We start from the raw sequence: 12,459 nt of genomic DNA on the forward strand, positions 1-12,459 counted from the left end.
TGAAGCACCTTTTCACACCACTACAGGCCACAGCAACTAAAAAAAAGTAATGCTGATAACACTCTGATACAATGCCACCTAATGACACCTAACAAACATAAATCTCACAATGGAGCTAGAACACCAGCTCATTCAAAGTATGACCAGGCTAAAAGCTCTCAAAATGATGTCTACACATATTCTAACTCACTTGCTTCTGACACGCTATCCTAGTACGAGTTGTCTCAAGGGCTATCAGATGTTCAAGTGGCTTTTACAAAATAACTGCATGAGATGGTTTTAAAGCTGTTACTGCTGGGATGAATATGAAAATTCAAGCTCTAAAAAAAAGATAATGGTATTTAAAGCACTTAAATCAGATAAATCATAAAATATAAGGAAGCCAGTGCAGCCTATAAAAATATGATTTGGTGGATTAAACTAGAAAATGAAAAAGTGATAGCCAAATACCAGTCCCCCAAAATGTTTTTTAAGTACTTATATTTGAAAAAATTAAAGTGTAGGTTCACTGAAATCAGAGATGGGTGTAGTAAATAAAGATCAAGAAAAGGCAGATATTTTAAATAATAATTTTTCTTCCGTATACATCAAGGAAGGTGAGTGTGGAAATAAACAAACCTCTGTTTTTAATCTGCAGGAGTCCTTTTTCTTTCAGGATTCATTCTGGAGGCTTAGAGAAAAGTGGGTGTGGGTGATGTATTTAAAAAGTGTTCAAAATCTCTTCCTGGAAATTATATGCAACAAATTAACAAAAAGAGGAATCCGCACTCATGTAATAGTCCTGTTGCTTCCCCTGATTCCAATGATAAAACAAAAGTATGGTCCAGGCACTCAGGGTCTAGTGCTGCAGTTTTATTGGAAAACAGAATCAAAGTGCAACGTTTCGATCTCCACTGAGATCTTTTTCAAGCTAACACCAAACTGCCACATGACAAATCATATAAGGCATACAATTAAGTTATAAATTGTAACACAATTGTACAAAACTAATCAATGATAACATCATTAGTAGATAAACATTCATTTAATCACCCTAATTCAACCGATAGGTGAACTTGCATGAGAAAAGATATAAGGCAAAACATCTAAATTCATTAGTACATAATTTAAAAGTTTCCAGGGAGGGAGAGGTTTAAAAGTAATTTTCTAAAATTACGGCCCCTGGCGGACACACTCGAGACAACCCAGACCAAGTAGCTAAAGTTTTCCTGGAATATTTCTCCTCGCTGTATGATCACAACCCGAATGCTCGCCAAAACCTTACCTCGATCACAGACCTTACAGACTGGTACCTCAAATCGATAGCTTAACCCTCACTCACTTCCGATGCGGCAAAAATACTGGCCACACCGGTCACTGAAGAGGAAATTGCAAAAGTCTTCAAATTGCTTAAACCTAATAAATGCCTGATGCTGTGACCCTACTTCCACACTTATGCACTCTCTTCAATTCCATATTGCAGGGAGAACCGATACCACACGATATGTTCCAAGCAAACATATGCCTACTGCCCTAATCCACCAATACTGACTCAGAACCCGGACACTTTGGCACTATATCACTTTTAAACGTGAACATGAAACTATTTTAAAAACTCCTAGCTGACAGACTGAACCCATTCCTCCTAAAGATACCTGGACCAAGTCAGATTCATCCCCTCCAGACAAGCCAGTGACAACACCAAACGCACTTTTGACCTTACTTGGGCCGTTACCCACAGATGCATCTCAATGCTATTCTTATCCCTTTACGCCGAAAAAGCATTTGAGAGACTACTCTGGCCTTTATTATTCGCTATCCTCTGCAAATTTGGCTTCCCACAGACCTTTATGGACGCACTGACCATTTTGTACTCCAAGCCTATGGCAAATCTACTCCTTCCTCTCACCAATCCACCGTCATTTAATATCCGGAACGGCACATGACAGGTATGTCCCCTCTCTCCCGTGCTTTTTGTCCTAATTTGTTATGTATAACATAATACCCTAATCAGAGACCTACTCTCACTGTGCTTGTGGTTACCGAAACTGACTCTGTCACCCCTTCCCACTACCTCACCAACTTTACTTCTATCTTTCTGAACTTGGGACAAGATGGCCCACAAGTGTTCCCTCACATCTGACCCTTTCCACTAATGCCAATATTATGCAACACCCTATTCACCCTGGGCATGACAACCGCTGACTTTGTCCTATTTGAAAACAATGACCTGGTCAGACTCCATCACTTTTACCATGACCAACAGCTCATACAATTTGATAATTTACTAAGGAAGACCACTTCTCACCACTTTTGACCATTTCAGATATTTTCAATTAAAAATCTTTTTAAATATCCCAGACAACAAAAAGGCAGGTTCCACCTCTTTTGAAGAAAAACAAGAATGATACACCCTGTACAAAAAGGGCAAATCTATATAGTATACTCCCACATCACCCAAACCTTCACATAGTGCTCTCTATCCTATCAAATGGCATGGGAGAGGGTCTAAACCCCCAGAAAAAACGTTGGACTTGGGAGACATCTGGGAAACTATGGCCATGGTCCCCATTTGTTTCGACTATAAGGAGCAAGCTTATAAAGCCCTACTGAGATGGTACTTCCCTCCTCTCAGGTTGAAACAAATTGGCAGATTGGATACGGATTTGAGTTGGAAAGGCTGTTGGGAAAAGCACCTATGTCCATCTGTGGTGGAAAGGCACACATATAAATCAATTATGGCTCCAGGTTTCTCACTTAGTGTCTAAAGTACTATACACAACCATAACTATGGACCCATGGATATGTCTTCATTCCAAACCACACAAAGAAACCCCCAGAGCAGAAATCAAACTTATATATTGTAAGATCACACTAGCTGCCAGGCGTGCGGTGATGGAGAAGTGGGGAAGCCCTGGCATCCCTTCCAAATATATAATCAAGAGAAAAGTGGAAGACGCCATGAAAATGGACAAAGTCTCTGCTCTAATCCACAACACCACAAATCACTTTAACAAAATCTGAGATCCTTGGATCTTTGTATTTCCACTATCCTCCTAAGGGGACTTGACCTCTGTGACTCATGGGGACACCCATTGCCCCTTCAACAACGTCTCCCTACCAACAATTCTGATTGCACTCTTCTACTCTTCACGGACACTCCTTCTATTTTTACTTCCCAATCTTTCTCCTTCGATCATACATCCTTGTTTTTTTTTTACTCTTTTTGTTTCTTCCCATATATTTTCTCTTCTCTCCCCTCTTCCCCCCCCCTCTTTAACCCCTTGGGAGACAAGACCACAATGTGTTTAATCATCAAGGCAATCCATGATATTAGCACATCAGCTGACCCTGGTTGCACCCCAAAGAGTGTAATAATTAATTACAATTAACCAAACAAAATAGCATTCTCCTGATCACTACGGAAATGCATGGCATATTGCATGCCCCGGGACTTCACTACTGAGTCCCCTCTATGAATGCCTCACCTTACTGTACGTCTGCCCATATTATATAAAGTACCCACTAATTCCTCTATTTTCCTGTATGTTTCCTCCTGTTTTGTAACTTGTTTAATGGCCTGTGTCAACAAAGTAAAGGATGACTAAGCTAAATATATAACTATATACTTTAATACCTTCATGAAAATTCAAGATTTATTATATGCCTGTATGAAGACACAACACATGCTAACCCTTTTTTTATTCTGTACCCTATTGAACCTCTTATTTGAAATGTTTCCAATATGTGCAATGTGCTTGTTCAAATTACAAAATGTACAAAATAAAGAATTATTAACAGTAGGCCACCTGTAAAGGAACACTCCAAGCACTATAACCACTAGAGCTCCCTGAAAAGCCAAAAAAGTAGGTAAGTCTGGCTTTATTTTTTTCATATGTACCTGCTTCTAATTTCCTATGCTTTTCACGGCCACTCCAGGTGGGTCCTATCCCTAGAAATGCTGGAAAAGTTTATTGGCCTTGCCTGGCGGATTTACACATATGCGGTAAGAAAATCTCTTCAGCTTGCAACATTGTGACATTGGGAGAAGGCAGGGAGTCTGATTGGTGTGATTAGGATTCTCTCTCCTGCTGCTGTACAATGAGATGGGTGGGTAAAAGAAAATGGGGGAGGGGCTTAAAAACTTCCATAGCTGAGAGATGTATGCAACAATGCAACCTGACCAAGTTTATAATCATTTATTACATACTTTTCACAGTTTGTATTGCTCTAGTTTGGTTTACATATTTATGACTTAAGCTCTGAAGACAGTAAAAAAGTGTAATTAAGCAAGTCAGCTGTTCAGTGTTCTGACTTTACTTATGAGCCACCATCCTCATCCCTAACAGTGAATAGAGAGTGGTATGTAGAGATTATTATATGATTGGTTAGGGACTTGTTGACTCCTGTAACGGCACCCCAGGCATAAAAGGGGTTAAACCACCGTTTAGGAGATCTTCCCTTCCAGAGACACAGGCAGCTACTGTAGAACACCAATCTCCCGAATTGAGAAACACACGAATTCTCCAAACTCCCGAATCGGAAACATATGAAGCCTCTCAAACATACGAATACTCCATACACACGAACGGGAAAAACTATACGAATAGGTTTACACTCCTGAACCAGCAAATAGTCAAACCATACAAATTAATTCCCCCAAAGACGAGACAATGCTCCATGTTGAAGGTCAGTAGGTGATCTGTTTTAATGGGGTCTACCTGCCCAGTATTTATGCAGGTCTCCCATCTGGTGGACACTCCCCTAGGGGACCAAATGGGAGACTGTGACAAAGACAATACAATAGCCAATCACAGAGTTACACACATAGCCATTCCCCTTTAATTACCCAGGACCCTTTGCTCTGCCCGGGAGATAATTGGGAAGTAATTCAATTATCTCCCTGGACAGAGCCTAAACGCCCTCTTAGGTGACAATTGGAAAAATGCATAAAAACATATAACTTTGCAATACTATGATATAATACAGGCATTCAATGTGTCCCCAGATAGCTGAGATCTGAGGGCACAAAAGTACTGAATAGCGCTCAGATCCTATGCACACAGTCCAATCGCCGTGGAGTCAAAGTGTTCACATAGTCTGTTCTCCATACGAATAGACTCCACAGGATGGCTATCTGGGGTATGGCTTTTCGTGACAAAAGTCCTGAATACAAGGACGTTCGTGAGCTTTCTACCGAACGAGAAGGGAGGTTGGCGGCTTCAGCGGTGTTCGTGCCAAGTAGTGTCCGTTTCTAGTTCCATGGGTTTTTCATCAAACACCGCTGGCCGTTCGGGACTTTAAAATGGCCACCGCCACGTGTTTGGCAAACGAACAAAGGCCACCCAGCATTCGTCAAATAGGCTGCGGTTAACCGCAGCTTCTGGGAGGTAAATTGCCGACACACTCCCAATACAGGTGTTCCAGGCATTCGGTTGTTTGTTCAGTAGATTGAATCTACCGAATGCCAGGCAGAAAGGCATGAACAAGCCTTTTCTGCAGGGGAAAAAAAGGCTGTTTAACATGGGGCCATAGTCCAGAGGCAACAGGCGAGCAACCAGGCTTCTCCAGTGCTTCGTGGCGAGGTTGGTTTCGCCACAACTCCTATCTACAGACTATTTTAATTTAGAGGTGAAAGGTCATCTTTATTGTTGCGGTCACCGGCCCGCCGAGCCTCACGGCCGTGCCCGACCGGCACGGCCACGCCGACAACACAAGCTTACCTGCTCGTCGGCGAGCCGGGAACCGCTCCTTCCGTTCTTCCGGGCATCACGCCCGAATCAAACATGGCGCCGACCACGTGGTCGCGCCTAAGAGTAGCTCCGCCCCCGAAAATTATACCAACGTGTGCGTGACGTCACGACGTCAACGCACACGCACGTTTTGGGGTCAGAGGTCGCCCTCTGACCAATCATAGCCTAGAGAGGGGTATTTAAACCCCTAGCTTTTCCCATTACTTTGCCATGTCGTGGTTTCAGTTTCCTGATTTCCTGAGAGTGCTATTTCCGTGATTCTGATTTCCTGGTATCCTGATCATTGGCGTTTCCCTGGTTATTCTGATCTCTGGTTTCCCTGACTTGGCTTGTTTTATTGGTATTGAGTATTTTCTGGCTTCCTTGACCTCGGCTTTCCCTTTGACCATTCTCTGTCTCTAGCGTATTAGTCCGGCCATTCTAAGGTCCGGTTTACGCTCTATCCTGTTATTTTCCTTTTCTTACCTATGTATATGTTTACATAGTCTCTGCGTGCTGGACCACATTACTAGTCGTGACATTTATGCATTAGGATGAGGGGACTAGGAACCAGCTGGATTTCCGATAGCATTATTAATAGAGTCAGAGGGATTGGGCATCTTTTGCCTAGAATTTGAAGTATTAGAGAACTGGAACACTGTTACCTTATGGTAAAGGTATAGGTAGAAGAATTCCCTGAACCCTAGTGTGGGCACTGTTACACTCCATCTTACCATATATGAAAGAGGAAGAGGTAAAGACCATATGTTGGGCTCCTACCTGGTATGTCTCCCCACAATCGTCTGCATGCAGGCATACATTTGGTATATATATTTTTGTGACAGACCCTATCAGCTTGACAGACCCTGAGGAGCCATGCAGGGCCTAGGCAGGAACAGGGACATGTGAGTTGTGAGGGGAGTGTATACAGAGGAATGTGGTTTAGGATGGGTCGATGGGTGGGCTAGTATAAATAGGGTGCCATCTTACAGTACAGCAGCCATCTTAATTATCAATTGGGAACAGCTTCCCACCCACCCGCCCGCCCTCCCTCCCTTTATTTGTTTCATGTTTGTTTGTAAGTGTGTCTGTTTGTCACAGCTTGTTTGCCCAGCGGGCATGTGTATGCCAAGTAGGCGTGGTGGGAGCCCAGCGGGCTTGGTGGGTGCCCAGTGGGCATTGTGAGAGCCCAGCGGGCATGTGGGAGCCCATCGGGCTTGTGGACGCCCTGTGGGCGTGTGGATGCCAAGCGGGCATGTGGCGGTATATAGCCCTTGTCAACTGGAGGTTGGACCAGGGGTCCATGGAAATTGAATGGGTAGGGCTGTCCCTCCCCTAACCTCAGGCTAAGTGATGGATAACGGACATGCCCATTGAGCCAACTAACAGGCTAGTGGTTAGCATTATGCAATGGTAGGCCCCAGAAAAGGCTTTGTGCTGTTTGGAACAAGGGGGAGGGGGCAGCTCCCCTTAAGTTATGGTTGGTTGGCAAGGTGGTATTCAGTGACGTATCTATTTACTGAGTAATTATGTATATAGTGTTTTATGTTATAAAGTTGAAGTTTAAATATTTATATATTTATATTTTAATAAAGCTGTGGCCTATTTTAATCCAAAGCAAGTCTGGTGTGTTTTCATTGGAAGCAAAGGTTGGGGTTTAACAAGGGTCAGGTTTATGCCCATACACAGTTACCCTCTACTAACGCACAAGACCCTGAGGGGCCAGGCAGGGCTTAAGCAGGAACAGGGACATGTGAGTGTGAGGGAGGAATGGGTAAAGTGGTTTAGGGTGGGTGGAGTAGTTTGGGTAGATGGGTGGGCTAGTATAAACAGGTTGCCATTTTACAGTACAGCAGCCATCTTAATTATCAGTTGTGAACAGCTTCCCCCCCCCCCCTCCCTTTATTTGTTTCATATTTGTTTGTCAGTGTGTATGTTTTTCACAGCTTGTTTGTCCAGTGGGCGTTGTGGGAGCCCAGTGGGCTTGGTGGCACTTTTTAAAGTTGCACTGAAAGGATTCATTATATTAGTTCTGCTTATTTAGTGGGACTTTACTCCTAGTTAAACATGCACATTTGTTTAGTTCAGAATCAAATTTCTTTAATCTTCCTGAAATTTTGCAATTTAGAAGCTTCCAAATTCCAAAGTGGCAGAATCCGAAACAAATTGAAAACAAATTAATTTAGAATGAGTTAAAAGAATGTTTTATAGTCCATTTTTTCCATAAGGAAAGCAAATTAACTGCAGTTTAACAGCAAACAGCAAAATTAAGAAAAGTAGTTTTGTTTTGTTTTCTCAATTTTTTTGCTGTTTTTAGTAGATAGCCCCCTTAATTTGGTATCCTTACATGGATTTGCCATTATTAATGGTACCAAATTAGGGATGTATCCACTATGCAACTAGAAGAGCAAATTTTTTTTTTAAAAATGGTCTTTTCTATTTTTGCACTGTCAGCTGTTTAGTAGATGGCTCCTTAATTTGGTACCCTTATGTGGGATTGCCCTATTTAAGGATACCAAGTCAAGGAGCTGTTTTTTTGCACTTTCAGCTGTTTAATGGATAGCTACCTAATTTAGTACCCTTATGTGGAATTGCCTGTTTAAAGCAAAGTAGGGTGCTGTTTTCTCTACCCAGAATCATCAATCATCACATAACCATTATGTTATACATGAGTAACACCAGCTAGTATATGGGATCAAAGACAATAATAGCTGATCTAGAAAGATTTTTTTTTTTTTTTTACTTAAAGGGACACTATAGTCACCCAGACCACTTCAGCTCAATGAACTGGTCTGGGTGCCAGGTCCCTCGGGTTTTAATCCTGCAGATGCAAACATAGCAGTTTCAGAGAAACTGCTATGTTTACACTGCAGGGTTAAGCCAGCCTCTAGTGGCTGTCCCCTGAACAGCCACTAGAGGCGCATCTGCAACGCTGGAGGCATATTATGCCTCCATAACGCAGAGCATCCATAGGAAAGCATTGAAATATGCTTTCCTATTGACAGCTTGAATGCGTGCGCGGCACTTGCCGCACATGGGTGTTCGGATCTGCTGACGTCGGCAGAGGGAGCTGACATTGGCGGGGGAGGAGAGGTCACCAGCGCCAAGGTAGCCCGGCGCTTGAATAAGGTAAGCAACTGAAGGGGTTTTAACGGGAGGGGGACCCTGAGGGTGGGGGCACCCTCAGGGCACTATAGTGTCAGGAAAACCACTTTGTTTTCCTGACACTATAGTGATCCTTTAACTACAGTATAGTCATATTTGCTACTATATTGGCTATAACGTGAATTTTGCAGTTCAATCTCTAGTTCATGTCTCTGTTTAGTGAAGATGTAGGTAGATGTCAGTTTGTATTTTTACTTAGTCTATGTTTTCAGCCCTTTGTTTACTATAGTTATTTTTTCGGTTAATTTTATAGTTTAATACTATAATTTAATATAATTACATTTTAATTTAACCAATTGGTACTTGCCAATTAATAAAACAAATATCACAGAAAGCATAGCTATGCGTTTACAATAATTAACAGTTAATATTAATTTACTTACATAAGGCCACCTTTCAAATAATTATTAAAACAGTAAAAGACTTTGATCCTGATGAAAGTCCTCCAAGTAGGACTGAAACGCTGATCGTCTTTTAACCATGTATTATTAAATTTTGGACTTTTATCTGTGAGTGCTACAGCCTATCTTTGGATATATGGATAACACTAGCCATGGCTTGCTAGCACCCGGCTTTTAAGGGATATTAAGGGATATTAAACGTGAGTGCAGGAAATTATTTATCTTTTCTTGTATTCATTATTACTTGTATAATTACAACTATAAAATTGAAAAATACAGTTTTAAAGGATGTAAAAGTACTTACCCAGTACAAATATATCAGCATTAGTGTGGTGTAAGATATGAGGATAATTTAATATCGTTAATTATTAAGTTACTACATTGGTACTTACCAATTAATAAGACAAATATCACAGAGAGCATAGCTATGTGTTTACATTAATTAACAGTTAGTATTAATTTACCTAGAAAGGTCACCTTTTATATAATGATTAAAACATTTTTCTTTATATATATTCATTATTACTTGTATCAATGCAACTATAAAATGGAACAATATGGTTATTAAAGATGTAAAAGTACTTACCCAGTACAAATATAGTCATCAGCATTAGTGCGGTTTAATAAATTGGAAACCTCATTGTGAATTGGAAAGATGCCTCCTATCATGACATCTCCATCCATATAAGCTACAGCATCTTCTTCAATGACATATGACTGAATGCATGTCAAATTAATATATGCACAAAGAGCATAAAATAAGACATTGTGAAGCATGTCTATTTTAGATATGCAGGGCACAGCCTTTTCTGTGCACTACTATGAAGAAAGACCTCTTAGATATAGTGAAGTAATCTAATTATTATCATAACAATTGCATAGTTACATAGCTGAAAAGAGACTTGCGTCCATCAAGTTCAGCCTTCCTCACATATGTTGTTGCTGTTGATCCAAAAGAAGGCAATGAACTGTATTATGTATTGTGTATATTTATCATTATGCATACTTCCTGTAGAACAAGATCTATGTTTTTTTTTTTACATATTTACATATTCCTACGAATGTCAGGTTAAAACATGAAGATATTCTCCGATCAGTATGTTTAAAAGAGAATAATAAATGCTGCTTATCACTTTATTGTATAGAACAGTGTTTCCCAACCCAGTCCTCAAGGCACACCTACCAGTCCAGGATTTAAGGATTACCCAGTTTTGTCTAAGGTGTTTTTTCTTTTTTTTCTAAAAACACCTTAGACAAAACTGGGTAATCCTTAAATCCTGGACTGGTAGGTGTGCCTTGAGGACTGGGTTGGGAAACACTGGTATAGAATATCACAGTAATTTCTATTTTTTTTTAAATTAATTTTATTAGGAAGAATATGTTGAAATTTTTCAAGCACTAACCCTGCAAGAGTGCATTTTACATTTTTGCTTAATATTAAATACATGATTGGAAAAAAAAAATAGTTGCAAAGAATTTTCTTTGTTTTCGCTTTTTTCTCTAACACGTGTTATGTTCCACAGTTTGCATTGAGATTGCTACTCTTATTTTTAATGTTGAATTCCTAGTCTTAATTAAATTAAAACTTTAAAGGTTTTTAGAAAGGTTGTCAAGCACATATTTTTGCACTGCAAGCATTATCCCATAGGTAGTAGGGAGGAGTTTGGGCAACTATAGGCCAGTAAGCCTTACTTCAGTAGTGGGGAAAATAATAGAAATCACGTTAAATGATAGAGAGAATACAAATACAGCGAGAGTAAATCTTTAATGGTTGTAGGGTAATTAGGGCATAACCCAAGACAGGAATAATATGGAAGATTAGAGCGGACTTTACAAAGAACAAGACCAGTACTAATCTTATCACCCTGATGGAAGCTACTAATCCAATACTAGGCTTAGTGCCTTAAAGTATAAAAACAAAAAACTATGGATTTTATTAGATCCATAACTGGATAGATAAGAGACAAAAATACAAAAGTAACAGTTTAAACAAAAAGTGCTAACAAGTGTTTAAAATAGGACCAACTATTGGAGCCTTGTTTTAGTATCCAAAATTAATCCTCACTTAGGATGTAGACATAAATATTGGTTCACCAAATACAATGCTGCAAAAAGTTGCAATGCAGGGGTCTCCAAATAGGTCTACAGTTTGGAATAATAGGATACTATCAAAGGGTAAAGTATAAAGAGAATGAATATATGTTATGATAAGTGGTCAGCAGGTAAATTTCAAATAAGATAATATATGTATATTTCTGGATTAATAGTAAGGCTAAAAAAAAATCCCTTGAAATTAGGAGGGTAGGTACAGTCTCTTATAGTGAGGTATAGGAGATATCTGGGGGAACCCAAAGCAGCAAAACCCATACTGATAATTCTGATCGGGAAGCTAACGATGGAGAGATAAAGCAGGGAAAAAAAACATTAATATATCCCAGTTAGTCAAAGTACGATTATGTAGTATTATATATTTATTTGCAGAACCTCAGTGTAGTCCGCTCAGTGGCATTAGAAAAAGGCAAAGTGCTGTGTGAAACATGGCACTTTGATATGGAAGCCACAATTTTGAACAGTTAAGGTGAGATGCCAACATTTGTGTCTGTTTAGAGTGCTCTAAGAAGTATATCCTGCTATAATTAATATAGTTAGTAGTTTGACAAGAGCAATGGTAAACAGATGAGAGTAAAATTTAGTTCAACTGATGCATTGATACTGCAAAAAAGTTTGCTAGACTGGCTAGAAATAACCCACAGATGTACTGCCTAATCAAGGGGCAGAACCACTAGGGGTCTGTTAATTCTGTGGAGAAATGAAATTACCATACAGCCTGATAGTCTGTTAGTTGCTGCTAGTAGCCATTGCTAGTCTAGTCGAGACTATTACAAAGGGTTAACTCTTGTTTAGCTACCTAATATTTGCTTCAAGTCAGCTGTCTGGGTATACATATGATAGCTAACTCTTGGTCTGGCTACAACAAAAACAGCTACCCAGTAGTAAAGATACTCCCACAGTCCTACGAAATTAAGTCAAAGCTAAGGAGGCATCCAGAAGTGGCCCTAGACTAAGAACAGAAACCCACAAGTGTGGAGTCTAACCCAACGCGCGTTTCGGCACTGACATGTGCCTTTTTCAAGAGTTGGATTAAAACTGATCGTGCTGCCTTTTGTAGCTGCCAAGGCATG

General features: G+C 40.2%; 1 protein-coding gene across 1 annotated transcript in view; it reads right to left on the reverse strand.

Moving 5' to 3' along the window:
- LOC134586308 (G-protein coupled receptor family C group 6 member A-like) overlaps window positions 1-10,054 on the reverse strand; it is a 41,831-nt gene extending 31,777 nt beyond the window's left edge. The window contains exon 1 of the mRNA XM_063441788.1: window positions 9,864-10,054. Within this exon, the coding sequence (XP_063297858.1) occupies window positions 9,864-10,054 (191 nt within the window). The remainder of the gene's footprint in view (window positions 1-9,863) is intronic.
- Between the last annotated feature and the right edge of the window lie 2,405 nt (window positions 10,055-12,459).

Source organism: Pelobates fuscus, chromosome 2 (genome assembly GCF_036172605.1).
Source record: "Pelobates fuscus isolate aPelFus1 chromosome 2, aPelFus1.pri, whole genome shotgun sequence".
NCBI lineage: Eukaryota > Metazoa > Chordata > Amphibia > Anura > Pelobatidae > Pelobates > Pelobates fuscus.